Source organism: Harmonia axyridis, chromosome 5 (assembly GCF_914767665.1).
Source record: "Harmonia axyridis chromosome 5, icHarAxyr1.1, whole genome shotgun sequence".
NCBI classification, from domain to species: Eukaryota; Metazoa; Arthropoda; class Insecta; order Coleoptera; family Coccinellidae; genus Harmonia; species Harmonia axyridis.
The window spans coordinates 38,599,477-38,619,884 of record NC_059505.1 but is presented as its reverse complement, the minus strand read 5'-3'; the positions used below and the strand labels follow the sequence as shown (position 1 = coordinate 38,619,884).

General features: G+C 39.9%; 1 protein-coding gene across 3 annotated transcripts in view; it reads right to left on the bottom strand.

Moving 5' to 3' along the window:
* LOC123680728 (protocadherin-like wing polarity protein stan) overlaps nt 1-20,408 on the bottom strand; it is a 30,250-nt gene that overhangs the window by 1,261 nt on the left and 8,581 nt on the right. Inside the window, exons 2-36 of one of the 3 annotated variants that reach the window (XM_045618774.1) lie at nt 14,988-15,996; nt 13,433-14,126; nt 13,084-13,297; nt 12,656-12,928; nt 12,073-12,498; nt 11,629-11,974; nt 11,254-11,571; nt 9,565-10,268; nt 9,293-9,442; nt 9,061-9,235; nt 8,846-8,986; nt 8,533-8,770; nt 8,272-8,476; nt 6,319-6,596; nt 6,106-6,260; nt 5,885-6,051; nt 5,566-5,824; nt 5,152-5,507; nt 4,829-5,093; nt 4,528-4,727; nt 4,219-4,428; nt 3,966-4,152; nt 3,019-3,793; nt 2,823-2,967; nt 2,547-2,765; nt 2,256-2,476; nt 2,052-2,198; nt 1,811-1,999; nt 1,655-1,754; nt 1,485-1,594; nt 1,167-1,426; nt 920-1,096; nt 549-860; nt 146-374; nt 20-66 (exon numbers count right to left, since the gene is read on the bottom strand). In XM_045618774.1, the coding sequence (XP_045474730.1) occupies nt 45-66; nt 146-374; nt 549-860; nt 920-1,096; nt 1,167-1,426; nt 1,485-1,594; nt 1,655-1,754; nt 1,811-1,999; nt 2,052-2,198; nt 2,256-2,476; nt 2,547-2,765; nt 2,823-2,967; nt 3,019-3,793; nt 3,966-4,152; nt 4,219-4,428; nt 4,528-4,727; nt 4,829-5,093; nt 5,152-5,507; nt 5,566-5,824; nt 5,885-6,051; nt 6,106-6,260; nt 6,319-6,596; nt 8,272-8,476; nt 8,533-8,770; nt 8,846-8,986; nt 9,061-9,235; nt 9,293-9,442; nt 9,565-10,268; nt 11,254-11,571; nt 11,629-11,974; nt 12,073-12,498; nt 12,656-12,928; nt 13,084-13,297; nt 13,433-14,126; nt 14,988-15,945 (9,825 nt within the window). In that variant the 5' untranslated portion in view covers nt 15,946-15,996 and the 3' untranslated portion in view covers nt 20-44. The remainder of the gene's footprint in view (nt 1-19; nt 67-145; nt 375-548; nt 861-919; nt 1,097-1,166; nt 1,427-1,484; nt 1,595-1,654; nt 1,755-1,810; nt 2,000-2,051; nt 2,199-2,255; nt 2,477-2,546; nt 2,766-2,822; nt 2,968-3,018; nt 3,794-3,965; nt 4,153-4,218; nt 4,429-4,527; nt 4,728-4,828; nt 5,094-5,151; nt 5,508-5,565; nt 5,825-5,884; nt 6,052-6,105; nt 6,261-6,318; nt 6,597-8,271; nt 8,477-8,532; nt 8,771-8,845; nt 8,987-9,060; nt 9,236-9,292; nt 9,443-9,564; nt 10,269-11,253; nt 11,572-11,628; nt 11,975-12,072; nt 12,499-12,655; nt 12,929-13,083; nt 13,298-13,432; nt 14,127-14,987; nt 15,997-20,408) is intronic. The other 2 variants (XM_045618772.1, XM_045618773.1) reach the window with 2 other exon arrangements.

Below are 20,408 nucleotides of genomic sequence, written 5' to 3'. Positions count from 1 at the left end.
TCTATTACCGAAACCTTACCGTTCAAACAGTCCTAGTTGTTAATTTATTCATATTCCCAACACCAGCTACAGAAATGAGGATTAGTCAAGTTAGTTTATAAAATAGGTTTCCTTACCAACCGAAATAAAATTCAATATTACTTACTGGTGAGAATCTTGATGGTGCCCACCATGCATCATGGTCACTGGTGGCATCAAAGGAGATGGAGAGCTTCTTACACTACCACCTACTGAACCATGGAAAGATCCCAGAACAGACCCAATTCTTGATCCCATGGCCGATCCATGGTAGTCCATACATGGATTATTCACGTCATTATGGCTAACCTGATGGGCAGGATAGATGTTGTGCATCGGGGCGTGGTCTTCCTCAGCTGTCAAAATGATTAATGTCAAAAATAAAATACAACATTTCAGGAAAAACACCTAGTATTCTTAGATACAAACCTTCTGACATAGTGTCTGAATGCGTCATGAAAAAGCCAAAAATTAATATAAGACTTCATTTCATTTAGTAACAAGTCCGTTTACAAATTATATCAATTTACCTGTATAAGGAAATAGGTATTTATCGTTCATCTGATGTTTCTCCTCTATGTCCGACATTCTTTCGTTGTAATCTTGATAGTTCATATTTTCGTGTGGCATCATTTTGGGCACGTAGTTGTTCTTGAAAACCTGATTCTTGGGATTGTAGTGATTATCGTAATGTGGACGAACCATGTAGTTTTCACTCTGTAGATGTGGTATGCAGGTGTCAGATGGAACGTTTGGATTCGGCAGAGGATTAGGTGAGCTTGTTTTTTGACACATCTCGTTGTCGGAACCAGTTTCGGCAGACCAACGGCCAACTTCAGGTACTAGAACCAAACAAGTATGTACTTGTTGCCAAATAAAACATATCACCGTCACAACTTACTGTTTGGACTATGCAGGTAGGTTTCTGGAAGTTGACTTGTCCATCTAGGCCCATAAGCTGGCGGAACTGCTGGGAACAATTGGGAATTGGTCACTACATTTAAAGATGGCGGGCTACCACACCTAGATACCACGTTCTCTGTTATATTCGGCAAATAACTCTGTCGATTATCAATTCCTAAAAAATAAAGCAAAAATTAGCATTTGCGCCATTTTCACATGGACCATGGACCTTGCGATCCACTCACCTCTCAATCTATGCCTTCTGTTGCTGGACTCATCATCGTCACTAGAGTGACTTGACGCTAGATCTAAACTTCGACCTTCAGAACCATCAGAATCACTGTCACTATCCCTTCTTCTTTCTCTACTTCTTTCTTCCGTCTCTTCGGGTAATTCTCTGTGCTTATGTAGACCTGTATCATAACCTCTCAAATAAGATGGAACGTCACTTGTAGAATTGTAGTTTGAAGTACTGGTAGAGGTGTGCCGCAAATGAGTATCACTCCTAAAATACATGGAAGATTTTAGAGGAATTAAATGTGTCGCGAGCCAATGAAAATTACCTATATGGACTTGAACCGGTTTTCGTGGTAGACCGAGAAGTGGTACTTGAGTTTGAGATTCCCATGTTCCTCCTCTGGTCCAAACCAGAATGGTAAGCCAAAGCAGATCTCTGTAAAATAATAGTTGAACGTTGTATGATGAAGCGAATTACCTCAACATTTGAACTTACTGATTGAATATTTATGTTTTGACTGCTAGTACTTGGGATTCCTCCGACAGATGTAGTTTCTAATAAAGGTACCTTTTTACCCATACATCTCATTAGAGATCTACGAAAAAAGAATTATAGGTAGATGGTTCATTCAAATTCAAACAGTAACCTTACCTTAAAAGATTCTCCCTGACCCTTTCATTCGCAAAACAATATCCAGCAAGAGAGAAGGCAGCGTGGACCAGAACAGCAGCTGATAAAGCTGGTGTGAAGAGTGGATGACGTTCTGAAGCTGCCATCAAGGCTAAGATCCAAGTAGAACCCATAAGAGGTAAGGCTATTGCAGAAACCCACAGCAAAGTCCTGTAACAATCATGGTGAACATTGCTAATGACAAGTTAAGCTCAAAACTAACCTCAAATTGCCGAAACCTAGTATATGATCTTGTATTGTAAAAGCGGCTCTAATGCATAACGCCAGGATGATAAAATTCACAAACACCATTATACAGATTGGACCCACCATACTCCAGATGATGCTCTCGTACAAAGACATCCAACAGCTAAAAGAAACAATATATTCATCGAACTGGACATATTCAAGTTAAAGAACTACTTACAAGTAGAAGTTTCCATATTGGTGAGCTCTAACCCCAACAGCCAAACTAACAATTACTGCCGACATTACATAACCCATGCAATAATAAAAACGCATGGGTCCATGATTGATATCTCTCATTTCCGTCAGCATCCTGTAGAGATGGATAGCATCGACCAGCATCCAAGAGAATGATGTCAACCAAAGATAATGAAGACTGATAGCTATTAATTTACAACAAATCTGAAAGAGGAAGGTGAGTTTATTGGTTTGAGAAAAAAAATGTTTCCAAGGACTTAGGAGAATCACTTACCTCGTTATGTACAAGTGATTTCCTAGCTTTCAAAGCCACAAAGTAGAGCAGTTCCGCTAGGAAAACACAGAAAACCAAGTTTTTCCTTATCACATTCGAGTTAGTCTGCACTCCTCGGATTAGAGCCAGAATCAAATAGGTAGCTAGAAGGAGAGGCAAAGAAATACTGAAGCAACTGTAACTGGTGACGTCTTCTAGCAGTGAAGGCTCTGGTATATACTGAAATCAAAATTTCGTATTGAATAAAAGTGAAAATTCCAAAAAATATCTGCTTACCTCTAGATCAACGACATCTACCAAGACAGCAAAAGTGCTGAGGTGATTGCAAGTACAGTTGATCATCAAAGGTGTATCTTCATCAACATCAAACCAGTTTTCAGCTAATTCCGTTCTGCAACCAACTCTAGACCACTCTCCAATCCTAAAATTCCGAACTCAGTACTTGAATCGACTAGAATATCACGGTACTCACCCTCTAGCTGTAGACCAATGAACACACTGTGGATTGGATCTTTCATTGAAGATGGTATCGCTGGAATTCAACCATATCTGCAAACGGATCGAGTGCTTGAGCTGTGTGCCTGAAAGACTTTTATACAGAAGTCTTTTTGTCGACATATCGTCTCTCTTTCTCCTATTGTTGTAAATTAAGAACTGTGGGTCGTTTTTATGGAACTTTCCACCTCCATCTTCAGGTGTCTGCTTGAACCAACTGTCTTTTTCGTCGTGGACTAGGTCGGACTGTTGATAGTCTCTAAATTTCAGTATGTCCATAGGAAGAGGTTTAACAGCTTCGACGTACTCAGGTACAAGAATATGCACAGAAATTATGGGAGAACCAAGTGTTATGTCCACGCCCCATCTGCTGACAACTGAAGCGTCGTAATGTTTTGGGAACAGCAGTCCAGCCTCCTTATATTGGGCATAACTGACGACTGCTCCTTCTTGAGGCAAGGAATGCTTGGTAACAAGTTCGTAACTCTTGACAGGTTCGATTCCAAGTAATTTCAAGGGGACGTACAGTTTGGTGTTTTGGTCGAACTTGGTCTTGTCCAAAATGTAGTTGTTGTATTTGGGAAAACCCACTAGGGGTCCTTGTGAGCTCATACTTTGCACGTTCGGTTTCAAAAAGTCTGAGGTGTCGGGTAATACGATTTTTTCTGTGGTATACATCTGGTTGCTCATGGTTGGGAGTTCTACCTCGAAACCGTAAAGGGATTCTGCTGTTACGACATCCAAACCCAAAACTGAAAATGAAATGCAAATTAAATTAAATGGTCCTAAAAAAATGTCCTAAAATCACATGAATTCTCATATTGTTGAGTAAATATAGATTATGTTGGGAATTCTAACAATTTTTCACTCAGTTCCATGTTTGTTCATTGATGAGATTCCTAATGGTTCATTGTAAGGACCTACCCATATTCGGTGATACAATTTCGAAGGGGCTGGTGTATGTATCGTGCTGACTCATTGATAAAACCATAAGATATTTTTCTACTAGTGCCACCAACTTATCCACTGGTTCATTCGTAAGTTGTTTGATTCTCAACCAGTGGTCTTTGTGTTTAGCATCCAATACGGTATTCACAGAATAGACGATGTTCTGTAAACGAAAAAAAAAAAACATTTATGAAGCCATCCAAGTTTCAAGTCTTCAGGAAACTCGTACCCGAATATAGTCCTTGTCTTGGCTATGAGTCAAATTGAGACCGAACAACTTGAACTCATACTGCAGAAGCTCTCTCAGGAGGTCGAAGGTTACCAATACGTCAGCTCCATACAAATATGTTGTCATTTTTGTAGCTTTGTATAAATCCGAAGCTAACTTGATGGCAACAAACGTATTCATATTCAGCGCTCCACTTTCAAGGCTCGATAACTAAAAATAATTATTGATGAACTCTCATGATTCTACTACTCTTTCAAACCGTGGTGTTTCATCTTATGATACCTCATTAATAGACTTTTTACAGCTTACCTCTTCTCTCAACAACACAAATCTGTCAGACGTGCAATTAAACAAGTCTGGTTCCTGCCAACCATTCGATTCGTTATCGCATTTTCTAGAAGATCTTCCTTGAGAACCTTTCGGACATGGTTCGATGGCTTCAGACCCGAAAAGGGTCCTGGGCCACCAAATAGATTTCGAAGAACTTCTGGGGCATCCATCGTATATCACTGAAACAATGATTCCAATATTGAAATTTAAAACAAAAAGTAATGACACATCAAAAACTCATATACACACTTTGATTAGTAGAAGCTCAACAAATACAAACCTTCACAGCCCTTCAAGGTGACCTCAGCATAAGCATTGGGACAGGAGTCGCAATTTGGTCCTATGACACCTTCTCTGCATTTGCATTGGCCAGTTTCTTGGTCACATTGGGAACCGTAAGATCCCACATGATAACAATCACAGGGTGTGCATTTCGTGCTTCCCTTAGGTTGGTAATGGTTCTCCCTGCAGTAACACTGTCCTGTTTTCTTGTCGCAGTCTGGATTATAGCCAGCATTCACATCACAGTGACAAGGACCACAAACCTTTAACACATATATTCAGTTAGAGAAGAAATACCTTTTATGGACAAAGAATTCTTACCGGATATCCCCACCAACTGGATGGACACGGTTGAGCCATCTTGTCCTCGCAATACTCTCCAGAGTATTCTGAAGAGTTGCACATACATTGGTAGCCTTTGCTAAGCTCAGAGTTTTCAATGCATTCTGCTCCATTTTCACAGGGGTTGATGTTGCATACCGGTTGGCATAGAGCGCCTACATAACCTCTATCACATTCACAACGAGACTTCCCCCACTCTACTATACACTCTGCGTTGTCGCTACACTCACTCTGGCACTCCGTGAGAACATTACAGCCTTCTTGAACATTCTCTTTCACTGTTGGTCTGCTCAAGGAAGTTTGGTTGTTTCCGATTCTAACATCTTGTAGGCATCCTATGAAAAAAGTTTCATTGAGTATCGATGAAAGTAGGTACTTTATGAATATAAATACCTTCCAAATAGTTATATCCAGCATTCAAACTGCTGTAGCTATTATCAGGACCTCCAATAAGAATTTTTCCAACGTACAATCCTTGTATTTTCTCAAAGAACGGTATCATCACACTGTGATCTCCGTAGTCTACTGAAAGTCTTATTTCAGTACCTAACCAAGTGACCTCAATATGATGCCAGTGTCCGTCTGATAACACCTTGGTTTTCAACTCAAACTCTTCCGTGTTGTAAGTGTATGCCAACAAACCATTCCTCAACTAAAATATAGAGGAATATGAAAAGTGAGTGTAGTTTTAAAAAATTTAATAATGCCTTACCGACAATACAGCTGAGCTGTTCTGGCCAACTTGTATAGACATTAGGAAAGTATCTGCTTGCAGGGTTCTGATAGAAAGGGCGTTCAACCAAGGCAGTTGGATTGGTCTTAGAAGAGGATTGAAAGAGAGCGTACCATCTCCAGAGAATTGCCATGGCAAACTTATAACTGAAAGAAAGAGAAATTTGAGATGAAGAAAGTCAAAGAATGGGTACAAATTACCTTCACTGCAATCTTTACCACCATACCCCCTGGGACAAATACATTGGTAGGTATTCCAACCATCTTTACAGGTACCTCCGTTCTGGCAAGGTAAAGACTTGCAAAAAGACTTCTTCTCCGGGCAACCTGAAGTAGTTCCGTTATCGCTAACAAAGCTGAAGAACAAGAAATTAAAAAAAAACTGCACTATGGTTGGGTATTCGAAGAACTTACTCGTTGAGATCGATCAGCTTGTAGTCGATATAAAAATTCGCTATGCACCCTTCGAAGTCGACGTTTTTGGTTTGGAACATCGAAGGTAACGAAGGGAGGCCGCCCAATTCTAAAGGACCAGTTAAATCGAGGAATCTGTGGCATGTTTCTGTTGGTGAGGAGCATCTAGGTTCTAGTTCGTGTTCTGCGAATGATGCACAGTTCCATTTCTCTCCGAGTTCTGCGCCATACTTGAGGGCCAATTCGGTGTCACAATCGTCAATAGACAGTTTTGCGGTCTGAAAAACAAAAAATTTGAACTTTACCAAACCTACATCCTAAGAGCATTTAAAGTGTTCAGTGCAAAGAACATCCTTAGTGGGGTTCTCTTGTATAATATGTACACTGCGCAAAAAAATTAACGCACATGATGGAAATCTCAAATTTATTCTACAACTGAAGGTGTTCTCAATGATAATTATTTTTATCAGAATTATGCATGCATATGTTATCGACTTTCAACGTTTTTCTTCAATACAGATGTTTTTTCCCAGCAGGAATAAAAAAAGATGAGATTTTCAGATTTTGAATGTATTGGCTCCATTCTGAAATCAGTTGTTCTCGATCAATTCTAGTGACCAATAGTTTTTCTTTCGTTTGATTTTCTACACTCGATCGCTATTCAACGCGAAACACGCAATTTGACCCAAGAGGAATGTATCCAAGCGGTAGTTTTGCGAGAAGAAGGGTGGACATACACAAGAATTGCAGAAAGGTTTGGAGTTTTCCATACAAGTGTGTCCAGAATGTTGCAGCGATTCAGGGAGACAGGTATGAATGTCCGAAGACCAGGACAGGGTAGACCACGGGTAACAACTGCCATTCAAGAACGTTACTTGAGAGTTTCTTCGTTGAGACAACGGTTTGCAACCGCTCGCCTCCTACAAAATCAGCTTGAGCAAACTCATGGGGTGCAAATTAGCACTCAGATAATAAGAAATCGCCTCAGAGAATATGATTTAAGGCCTCGTGTCGCGGCAAGAGGCCCAGCTCTTACCCCAGCCCATCGAAGGGCGCGTTTGGATTTTGCGAGAGAGCATATCCATTGGGAAGAGGCTGATTGGGAAAGAGTTCTCTTCACAGATGAGTCTAGATTCTGCCTCTACCATTGTGATCGACGTTCCCTTGTATACAGACGTCCACATGAAAGATATGCTCAGTGCAATTTCCTGAATACTACTGGTTTCGGGGGAGGATCGATTATGGTATGGGGTGGAATATCTTTGACTGCTTTCACAGACCTAGTGGTCGTTGATAATGGAGCTATGAATGCTGATAGGTATATAAGGAACATTCTTGAAGAGCATGTAGTGCCATTTGCCCCATACATTGGTGAAAATTTCATTTTTATGGACGATAATGCCAGACCCCATCGTGCGCGCATCGTTCAGGAGTACCTTGAAGAGGTTGAAGTCTCTCGAATGGAATGGCCAGCAAGAAGTCCAGATCTCAATCCGATTGAGAAGGTTTGGGACAACCTCAATAGAAGGCTGAGAAGTTCAGAAAATCATCCAACTACTCTTAATGACCTAGGAATCCAACTCAGAGAAATCTGGGAAGGATTAGATCAGAACATTTTAAGATCACTCGTTTTGAGTATGAGCCGTTGTTGCCGAGCTGTAATTAACGCAAGGGGTGGATACCAAGTATTAAATCACTTATCAGCATTCCAGTATTTTAAAAATTGTTTATTTCTCTTCTTTCACATAAGATTCGGTGAAATCCTGAATTTTTCTTCCATTTAATGTGTCTTGTTTCGTTCGAAACCTTCCCGAGAGATAATAAAAAATAAGTTATAAAGTCAATGTAGAGTTAACTTTCTTTAAAATTGAGATTTTCAGAATGTGCATTAATTTTTTTGCGCAGTGTATTAAGTTCAATATACCAATAAACTGAATCAGCTTTGTTACCCACCTTGTTAAAGTAGTGCACCTCGGCTGTGTGCCATTTTCCATCTGAAACTCCATCTGGAATAGACGCTGTAACTTGAGTTGTCCTATCTCCTAAAGAAAACGAAAACTGCACATTTCCATTGATTATTTCCAAAGCGATAAAGTCATGATGTTCATTATATCTTCCGTTGTACAACAAGAGACCATTCAACGATTGGGTGGCAAATCTGAAATGGATACAATCAAAATACCAGCCAAGAAGGAGATTATCCCAAATAATTACCCTAATTTAATATGCAGACGGTGCCTTTGCTTCAAACTGGGTAGCGTTAGAAAAGAATTCTTTCCGAAACTTCTGCTTTTCAATTCGCAAAACGGTGTATATAAATCAACAGTGTTCTCCAGGGAGCAATCTTCGCAAATATCATCTATGGTAGTCTTTCTGGTGTTGCATGTTGGGTCATCCTTACACAACTCTGCATTGCAAGTCTTCTCTTTGGTGTATATTTCGCAGTTTTTACCTGGGGAGTAAAAGCTTGGATTATAGAAGTTTGTCAAGAGTTTTATATACTTTTCAGAAAGACAAATGTTCCTACCTGAATAGTTTTCTGGACAAACACATGTATAACCGCCTTCTCTGATCTTACAGGTGCCGTTGTTCTTACAAGGCGAGGAGTAGCAAAGATTCACCTCGGTGTCACACAAGTAATGTTCCTTCGAACCTGAAAAGGATAAATCTAACCTTTTTTCCAGCCAACTAACAACTTATCATAATACACCAAATGGAGCTATATTCCCAAAGTCAACCCACCTGTGAAACCTTCTGGACATTGGCATGTAAAAGTTGTAACTGGATAAATAGGCCTAAACAGAACAGTATCGCTGCTTATGAAGTCAGAGACGTTTCCAAACTTCAAGACCGTTAGGCATTCTTCGAAATTCAAGCAAGGTTCCCTCACACACAAATTATCATCGAAGGGTAATATCTACGAGTAGATTTCGGTTATTAACAAGAAAAATCTGGTTTATTTTTGATGACTTACTTGTACGGTGGATAACTTGGCCAAAATTGCTCTATTCAAATAAACCTTTTCTTGCAGAAACTGCGGCATGTAAAATTCTTCTCTAGGCACATCTGGTCTTCTAACGGAAAAACTAACGTTCAAAATTTTTGATTGGACATCTGTGTCGTCCTAAAAATGGAAAATAGCCTTTTAACCACCTTAAAAAGCACTCTAAGTTACAGAATAGAAAAGAAGTGTCAAGTATAGCCAAGGATGGAGAAGGAGAGCTGTAATCTGAAGCTGAATCTTACCTGGATGCTAAATATAAAAATATTCTCTTTCGGACAGGGAATGATGGCAGCCAACCCGTCAATAAAAAAATTCAACAGGGGCGACAGGAAGGCCTCTTTGGTCATCTGGTTCAACCTGACGGTGATAGACTTCAGCAACATCTCCTCCGTGATCAACACAACGGACAACTGCATTATAGCCTTCACATCGTTAAGGCCATCCGAGACAGACACCTCCATAGAGGCGATCTTAGGCACGTTAGTGTTCAACTGGGGCGACAACTGTATCTGCCCGGTCGTCTCGTTCAAGGCAACCAAGTTGGCGTTGTTGCCGGATAGTATCCGGTAGTAGAGCTTGTCGGAGACGTCGGCGTCGAAGGCTGGTATCCTTCCGATTGGGGCTGATGGGAAGTAGTCCTTGAAGTTGTTGAAGAGGACGTAGAAGTCGTGGAGGACTGGTGCGTTGTCATTGACGTCCGTCACCAGGATCTCCACGTGGGCGTCGTTTCTCAATGGGGGACTGGCAGCTCTGACAATGAGGTCGAACCTCTTCTTCGGGCTCTCGTAGTCCAGCTCGACCATGGTGATGAGTTCGGCCTTATCGGTGCCAGGACGCGTTATGAGGGAGAAACTCTCGGAGTCTTCGCCGCCTATGATGGAGTACTGGACGATGGCGTTGGGGCCTTCGTCAGGGTCCTTAGCGTGGATTGAACCGACTGTGGAACCTTGGACATAAATCGGAGGATTAGATCTTTTTCGTTTAATAATTTCATAGAAATATGAAAAATTTCATGGGTCATGTTTGAACCTGACTATCCTGCGTAAACAAAGGCGTCTCGCTCGTTTTATTTGATAACAATATACGTGTTTGGTGAATACACTCGGAAAGATAGGATATTCAAGATTAATCCAGAGACTACTTATGATCCAGTGGAACAGAGCAACAATCAAACAAAACATCTACGTGATACAATTGAATAAACGAGTGTCCTCTTTAAATGGCTAAGTGGGGATGGTCACAGTTGCGACTTGAATATTATTCGCTCTCCATCCATGGGATGGGTTACGACAATTTCATTCCATTGTATCCGAGGAATTCATGACACAACTGATTTAAAAATAGTATATTGTGCACAGGTGGGGAAAGTCCAACTTTTCTCGCGAGTGTGGAAGTTTGTGGCACCAGCCTGAAAGGCGAGTGCCGCAAACACACGAGCGAGAAAAGGACTTTCTCCACATGTTGCACACTATACTTTTCCTACAACTGCAGAAATTTCAATAATTCAAGTAATGGACTTGATTCAAATCAAAATGGCCTTCGTTGACAGTATGTGCTAATTTATTGCGTTTCTATAGAAACGACTCAAATGCCCAATTTCATTGGTCTACCAAGCAAGGTGTTGGCAAAGTGCCGTGGGGAATAATATTTCCCACAGTATGAGCAATACATAGTTTTGGAATTGAGTAAGCTGTGGAGAATACGCTACTTTTCATAGCAGTTGTAGGAAAAAATAATTTCTAAGAAAGTGAGAAACATAATGGAAAACAATTTCCGAATGTATTCACCAAACTTGTATATCATTCAATCGAACCTTTTTCAATTCAGGTATCAGTTAACTCACAAACTATTTTTGAGTTGTATTGAAAACACAAATTAAAGTGTAAACTTAAGTGTTAAGAGAAACATCATGGAAGATGATGAAGCCTTACCAATTGGACTATTTTCCGGTATGTACAAAGTTATCTTGTCGGAATCAAAAGCTGGAGGTGAATCGTTTATATCTTCTATCCTGATGATAACAGGCACAGAACTACTCAGCGTAGGCGAACCCCTATCTATGGCATATGCCTCCAGTTCATAGACAGCAACAGACTCCCTATCCAATCCTTTGTTAGTTCTGATTACTCCGCTAGTCGGGTCGATAACAAAGGAACCTTCCTCCTGATCTTTCTCACTCAGTGTATACCGTATTTTTCCGTTAAGTCCAATATCGGCATCAGATGCAGAAACCTGAACCACAGAAGTACCTAAAAACAAATCAACGTTACCAAACCTGACCTGGAAACAATCTCAACGGAACATACCCACTAAAGCGTCTTCCGCAACGCTGCCAGAGTAGGACGACTGCTTGAAAACCGGATAGTTGTCGTTGACATCTGTCACAGTGATCTCCACGTCCGTGGTATCGGATAGAGAGGGAGATCCGCCATCTTTGGCCGCTATAGTTAGGAGATAACCACTCTTGATCTCGCGATCTAGGATTTTCGTGGTTGTTATGGCACCGGTCTGCGGATTGATGGCGAATTCTGTGACTGAAGGATCTCCCAGGCCTTCGGCAAGGGAATAGGTTATCTGGGCGTTCAATCCTACATCGTTGTCAGTGGCCGAAACCACCAAGACTGTAGTGCCGATCGGAGCGTCTTCGAAAACCTGAGAATGAATTGTGAAGGTCATTTGAAGAACAAATTGTTCTATGGTTCAAACTTTTTTTGGGTTAGTTGTTCCAAGCAATCACAGAATAGACTTACGCTAGCAGTGTACGGTGCGTTCTCGAAAACTGGAGCGAAATTGTTGGCGTCTGTAATGTTGACGTAAACTGTGGCAGTGTCGCTTCGTCCTCCAGAGTCTGTAGCAGTGACTGTTAATATGTACTTCTTCTCTTGCTTGTAGTCCAGGGGCTGGGCTATGGTGATGACGCCTCTGCCGTTTTGTGAGGTTATGGCGAACCTGCCTCGCACATTGCCGTTCGTCAATTCGTAGTGAAGACGAGTGTCCTCGTCTGCGTCAGTTGCAGACACTGTGGTGACAGGAGTACCTGGGGGATCATCTTCGGCAACCACAGCTTCGTATATCTTAGGCTCGAAGGTTGGATCGTTGTCATTGACGTCTTGAACTGATATTATGACGCTAGCGCTTGCAGATTGGGGTGGTTTGCCTTGGTCCGTTGCGAAAACCTGTAAAAATACATAAATTTCGGTTGGTCGTGTTCCCTCATAGCTCAACCTAAACTAACAATTAAAATGACGGTAAAATTCAAAACTATTTGATGGAAAATCACCTAGTCTCGGAATTATGAGTATTATGAATATCTTAAGTTAAATTCGCTTTTACCTGAAACATGAACTTAGCCCTGTCCTCCCTATCAAGTTCCTTCGTTGTGTAAATCCAACCAGTATGGTCATCTATGGCTATCGGTAGATCTTTGGTACTTCCTCCACTAGCATCCCTTTCTGACATGGTATATTTAATTTCAGCATTAGGCCCTTCGTCACCATCATAAGCTTGGATTTTAACTATGCTATAGCCTTTCGGAACATTTTCAGAGACGCTCTCTTGAAATAACGAAGTGTAGAAACGGGGAGCATTGTCGTTGACATCCCTAACCTGAAAAACAACCATCCATTAGTATCTGTCACTTCTCGAACGCACCCATTTGTCATGAACCACAGAAAAATGCGATATCCGGGTCAGATAATTAGTCTAAAGAGGGGTTGTTCGATAATTCGGGTATCTGGTTCCATTAAATACTCTCTACTCACGTTGATTAAAACCTGGGTGGAATTGGATCTGGCTGGGCTTCCCCCATCTTGAGCTCTTACGGTTAGTCGGTAACTTCGTATGGTTTCGTAGTCCAGGGGTTTCACAAGAGAAATATCTCCTGTTAAGCTGTCGATGGCAAATTGTGATTGGGTGTTTCCGCTTGTAATGGCGTATCTAATGGCGGCGTTATTCCCTTGGTCCGCATCTGTTGCCCTGGGGACATAGAGGGTGAATATGGGAAAATTGATTTAGAATATCCGACAGAAATTTATCGATGGAATTTGGTTAGGTCCCATACTCATATTGAAGAGGGTGTTTGTTTGGCCACCAATTAAAATCGATACTTACTTGATATGCAGGATGACAGGGTTAGATACCCAGTTTATATCTTCATCAATGGAAACCGTATAAGTCTTCTCAGAAAACTGGGGATAGTTATCATTATCATCTAAGATATGTATGATCACGGTGGCAGTGGATGACTTTCTAGCTGATTGAGGATTGGCAGAATCTGTAGCGCTAACCAAAAGGGTGTAAACTTCGGTACTTTCACGGTCTAGATTGCTCCTAGTAGTTATAACCCCAGTTTTTCCATCAATCTTGAACGCCTTGTTGTCTTCTTCTTCCGAGGATAGACCCCCTCCATTTATACTTTCTATGGCGTACTCTACGTCAGCGTTTTTGCCCACATCTTGGTCTGTGGCTTTCAAGGTTATAACAGTAGATCCGATACTAACGCTTTCTTTGATGCTAGCATCGTATTCGGTCATTTCAAAGACAGGAGAGTGGTCGTTGGCATCTAGAACGTTGATTTGGAGCATAGTAGTGCCAGATCTTGGAGGAAAACTGTCGTCTGTGGCCGTTACTCTGAAATAGTGGACATCGACAAGTTCTCTGTCGAGTTTTACTTTGGTGGTGACGACTCCTGTCTTTGAGTCGATGTCGAACATCGACTGGGTTCTGGAGTCTAATAAACTGGTCATAGAGTAGGTGATTGGGCTGTTTTCTGGATCCCTGGCCTTGACTGTTGTAACCACGACACCTTCAAGGAGAATACAATTCGTGATAAGGTGATTTCAGGCTAGAGTTAATGTTGAGAGCTTTCAATTACTGCTTCAAATGATGTACAACTTTGCTTCCACCGTTTTGCAATAGATGACTGTAGCGGTAAGTGGTAGTCGAAATAAATAGATCGTAGATGTCATAAACTAAACTTACGTGTTTGTAAACATAACGCCATCGAAATATTAGTCGATTTGTGTTTACATTATAAAGTTATTTTGGATTAAACAGCTTACGGGCCAAATTCTCGTCATTTGCGGGAGGTTTTGATTTTCTGCTTTAATATGAAGAAATCTGCGGCTGAAGCTCGTCAAATCCTCTAAAATACCTATGGTGACGCCGCTATTAGTCAAAGAATCTGCCCACAGTGGTTTCAACGCTTCAAGAACGGTGATTTTGGAAGAGAGAAGGTGTTAAAAGATACAGAATTGAAGGCATTATTTGATCAAAACTCGTATCAAACGCAACAAGAATTGGCAGGATCATTGGGAGTAACGCAACAGGCAATTTCAAAACGCAAGGTCGTGAGAATGATTCAGAAACAAGTAAATTGGGTGCCGTACGAGTTGAAGCCGAGAGATGTTGAACGACGTTTATTTGCTTGTGAACAGCTGCTTGCAAGGCGAAGACGGAAGTGATTTTTGCATCTTTTGTGACTGGAGATGAAAAATGGGTTCATTACGATGGACAATACTTTTAATCTTAAGTGTATAACCAGTTTTCACAATAAAGCTTTGAATTTCGGGAAAAAAACGGTGGAAGCAAAGTTGTACGCCTATATAAATGAACTATTCCATATAATTGAAGGTTGTCAACCATATATTTCGAATTTTTCACCTACCTGGTTCGCATTCCTCCAAAACACTCGCGATATACAGGTGAAGTTCGAAGAAAGGCGATTGATTCCTCAACTCTCTACGAACTCTCCTGGCTATATCGGAATCATTGAAGACCTGATGATGGTAGACAACTTTCAGTCGATGTTCTGTGTTTACCACCCTCACATCGTGGCAATATGTGGAAAAGAGAATGGTGACTTTCCACATAGGCTCAACCAGGCAAACATCCCTACTAGCTACAAGATCACCTTGGCTGTGCTCGATCATAAACCTGTCATCGTTGACATAATGGAAGGTTACGTTGCAATAATCGCTTATGGTTTTTGGTATGAACGCCCTTATAGAGTTGACAAACTGGGATTTCTTCAGGCAAATCTTCCTCCATTTTCCTGATGTGGGGATAGCAAAGGAAGCGTAAGTTTCAGAAATCCATTGCTTGGCCTCAGTTATTCGATTCTTGACAGACTGATGGAGGTTGTGCATGAAAGGATTCAGCGGAACGCTCCTCCTCCTCCTTCTAAAGCTGTCATAGAGATATCCATCGTCTTCTTCTTCTTCATACCGGTCACAACGGTCTCCAACGATGAATATACGAATTGGTAAACTATAATAATCTATATCCGTGAGTCTTTTTGAAGTTGAATCAATATGTACAGTGAATAAACTAGGGTAATAAACTTCATCACAACTCAGCACCTCCCTCAGCTTCAGTTCGCCAGTTTTGGGATCCACCTTCATCAAGGACCCCACAAAGTGTGCTGATTTCTTGATATTGAGCTCATAGCGACGTTCAGAACCGAGCCTATAGACGGAGGAATTGAAGATGGTATCTCCAGGATTTAGGGTGTTGTCTACTAGTAGGAAGTAGGCTGTGCAGTGTCCAAAGTAAAGTAAAAATAAGAAGAAGGGGCTCAATCTACCCATGAAAGATTTGTATGTTCCGAGAGGTGGTTTTAGCATAATTCAGCCTTCTGTACATCTTTCCGAACTCTTCCCGGGATGCTGTAGCCACTGTAAAAAAAAGTTTGGTTGAATATGAAGTTAAAACCGAAAATAAGGGGTGTTTTTTTTCGAGGTATATAACTTTAAGTTGGCATTACTGTTCGCGATGGCGACCGATTTAACAGCTGTCAAGTGGTTTATTTTCAGTTAGGTTTGGCAATTAATCATGAATAGGCTCACGCCTGAACAACTCTTGCAACTAGTGCAATTTTATTTCGAAATAATGGTTCTGTGCGGAATACGTATCGCGCACTACGTCCATTAGCGATGAAGCGCACTTCTGGTTAAATAGCTACGTCAACAAACAAAACTGCCGCATTTGGAGTGAAGCTAATCCTCAAGTGTATGTCGAAACACCGTTACATCCAGAAAAACTGACTGTTTGGTGCGCTTAATGGGCTGGTGGAATCATTGGTCCGTACTTCTTCAAAAACGATGATGGCCAGAACGTTACAGTCAATGGTGATCGGTATAGAGCCATGATTACTAACTTTTTCATTCCTGAATTGTACAACCATGATGTTCAGGAGCTGTGGTTCCAACAAGACGGCGCAACATGTCACACAGCTCGTGCCACAATCGATTTATTGAAAGACACGTTTGGTGACTGCCTAATTTCACGTTTTGGACCTGTGAATTGGCCTCCAAGATCTTGTGATTTAACACTGCTAGACTACTTTCTGTGGGGCTATGTAAAGTGATTGGTCTATGCGGATAAGCCACAAACCCTTGACCATTTGGAAGGCAACATTCGCCGTGTTATTGCCGATATAAGGCCACAAATGTTGGAAAAGTCCATCGAAAATTGGACGTCCAGATTGCACTACATCCGAGACAGCCGTGGCGGTCATATGCCAGAAATCATATTTAAAATGTAATGCCACAAGATTATCTTGCGGATAAATAAAATTCATGTCAATCGAATAATCTATCGTTGTTTTATTGTAATTTAAAGTTCTATAGCTCTAAAAAAACACCCTTTATATATCTTAAATCATTTCATGGGGGGGGATATGCAATTCTATGAATCTTCTGACATTGCTAACTTTCAAATAAACCTTTACTACTGTCTATGCGTATTGACTTCTTTGCTTGAATCATAGAAGTGTCTTAGGTACATAGAAATCTCCACCATGAAAATAACTGTTAGACAGATACCTAATGTCATTTAAGTAAAATACGAAGCAGAATGAACATATTCAATTTCCTTAGTCGCAGAGTACCACAGGGAAATATTCCTACTCATTTCAACCAGGTTAGATGGAAAACCATCCATGGGTACAGAGCTAGACATCGTATATCGAAAGTGGAAAGAGCCATCCTTGGTACCCTAATGGTTACTATTTGGGTGACACCTGGTCTTTATGTCATGAGTCAGATCAACGAATGGAGGAAAATTGCAAAAGGTGAATAGATATGTGCAATAATCCTGTTCAGCATCGTTTCGAATTTTTTTGTATTTTATATATCGATGTTTAAGTTAACTTATTTATTTAAAATATCTTCTTGTATTGTATGGAAACATTATTAAGTTTTTCTAATAATTATCATTCGTTATTTTCTGCGTCCTCTTCAATGTGGTAATCGTAAAGTTGGTAGCAACTTTAGCTACAGAGTGTCTCTGTACCTGTTATGCGAAAAGATTCATTAACATTCCGTCGAATCTACTGCATTAATTGAATCGTAAGATAAGAATTCTGTTACACGGTTGTATGATATGTAAATTGGAATTCTTACATTTTGAATTCAACATGTTATGTGCGTTTTGGGAGATTGGCCTTGATTTATTTGGTTACTGCCAATGACAATCGAAAACGGCTCTTGTGAGGATTTAAATTCCATGAAAACATTCCTTGAATGGTATACATAAAAGAATAAGAGGAATTTCGTTCTTGATTTTACTCTCTTTGGAAAAAAAATATAAAATGCCTAATTTCTTTCTATAACTGCTTCAAAACTGTAATTTTTGTACTTCGGCCAAAAATTACCAGGAATTGAATTTAAAGCCGGCTTTACGTTTGGAATGAGTTACAATTCTAATATCGAATAGAAAAATCCATTAGTTTTCAAGGCGAAAAAATCGAGAAACCAAATTGGAAAATCATGTCTCTGAAACATATTACCATTATATGGAAAACGAGCTTGCAACGGTGAATACAACATTTTATATCAATTTTCTAGCTTGCATAATTTTTAAGTTATGAATTTTCGAATATCTTATTTGGATTTCGTATCAAAAACTCGACTTCATCATTACATTAATCGTTCTAGCCAATTCATTGCTTCATCTGGTGTCCCACAGGGCTCGAATTTGGGACCCATTTTGTTCTTGTTCTTTATTATCAATGGATGAAATCAAAGTTCCTGGATCAAGGTTTAAGGATGACTTGAAATTATATTAAAAAATCGATAATGATCATGATTGTGCTATTTTACAAACAGGCCTTAGATCATATTACAGGCTCATGGTGTCATCATAACTATTTAGCTTTGAATATCAATAAGTGTCATATTGTGTGTTTTACTCGGAGGAAAGCAATACTCAAATATGATTACAAAATTGAGGGTAATGTATTGAATCGTCTTACGTAGACTCTACGTAAGACGATTCCATACATTACCCTCAATTTTGTAATCATATTTGAGTCTCTAGTCTACTTCGTAGACTAGAGACTTGGGTGTAATATTTGTAATATCAGAGGTGCACAATCTTGCCTTACTTATATCATAATAGTTTCATCAGTTTGCAAGTTGTATGGTTTCATTCTTTCGCTTTTTATGCGTTTACACTTATCTGTCATTGTTTAATTCAATTATCAGGAGTAGACTCAAGTACGCCAGTGTGATAAGGGGACCTATTTATAAATGCCATATATATCGACTGGAAGCTGTTCAGAAGAAATTTTTTCTTGGTTCGAAAACAGGATGCTGAGTATCCTCCGGAAAGAACAAATTTGAGTCACTTATTCACAATATGTGTAGCAAATTTAATATGATAGCTGATAAGTGTGATATCAACATTGATTTTCTATGTAATTTACATAGTTTGAGTAGAACATATGGGTTAGGTTGAGTTTTGGAACATTTTGCAAGGGTTGTGTTTTTTTTAAGATATTTAATTTTGTGATTTTTGATTCAATTGTTGTATAATATAGATTCCATTAATTTTTATAAATCCTCAATGAATTAGAGAAAAAGATTCATACTCGTACAGAAGACTCATTTTAACACTCGTTCATTCAAAACCTAGCCACTATACGTGGATCGTTTGTGAATTTTGAACTAATGGCATGTATACATGTATACAATGCCTTCTGCACTTGTATTATAATAGTATAAGGAGCAAGTTTTCGAACGCATGATTGTTGGAATTGCCTTCTGCAACGAGTATTAGACTTTTTTTTTCCTATTTCAGTCGAGTTTTTTGTAATATTGTCGAAATTCAATCCAAAATTCAGATTATACTAGTGACTTTTTTATTGTTTCTTGGCAGTTGGTGTGACTGTTACGAAAATTGAAAGATTATGGAATTTGAATTTGAGCCGTACGTATCGAATTTTGAAATAATTTATAATAACGCATTAAATTCGTGAATTTTGTCTGACGAAATCGGTTCAGCATCATCAGAATTAAGAGAAAGTGCGAATTATGATGAAAATCATTTCACTATATCCAAATTATATTAAATTGACAATTGAAATTGTGTTGAAATTTAATAGGATCGGAAGTCAGTGTAAACAACAACAAAACGAAAAATTCAACTGAAAATAATGCTGTAATGAGTTCATTACAGCACTGTTTCTAGTACTGTAATGAACTCATTACGATACTGAAATAGAGAAATAACTGTTATCTATCTATTTCTATTTTTTCGATGAAAACATTCCTTTTAATGCCTGTAATGTTATAAACCCAACGTTAATTAGCTGTCGAAAATATTATGTGGCAATCAGTTTTGGTTAAAAGTAATACATCTTCTTCTTCCCAAATGTCATCTAATAAATCACTCTCTACACACGAGCCCAAATCGTTAGAGATCCGATTCATTCCTACCTGAAGCAATCATCCGGCAAGGCAATTTCAATAATCGACCATCTACCTTTCAAGCACCTGTACCTGCCCGATCGAGTGTAAAATCCAACGAATAGAAATAGTACATCCTCTCAGCGTTCTTGATCTTCCAGTTTCCGAACGCAATCCTAGATCGAACCACAGAGGTGGGAGACGGGCGGGCCCCGTCCGACCTTAGCCTATACATAAAACATTTCATTTCTACGATTCTTTACGCGCGTGAATTAGAATGCATAGAAGCCGGTAAAAAAAACCGCGATCGTTCGAAGCGTGCACAACTAACGGCAAACTGGTGTTGCTAGAGAACCAATGGAATAAATTCTGTCCCGATCCGATCTTATCGAAGCTTG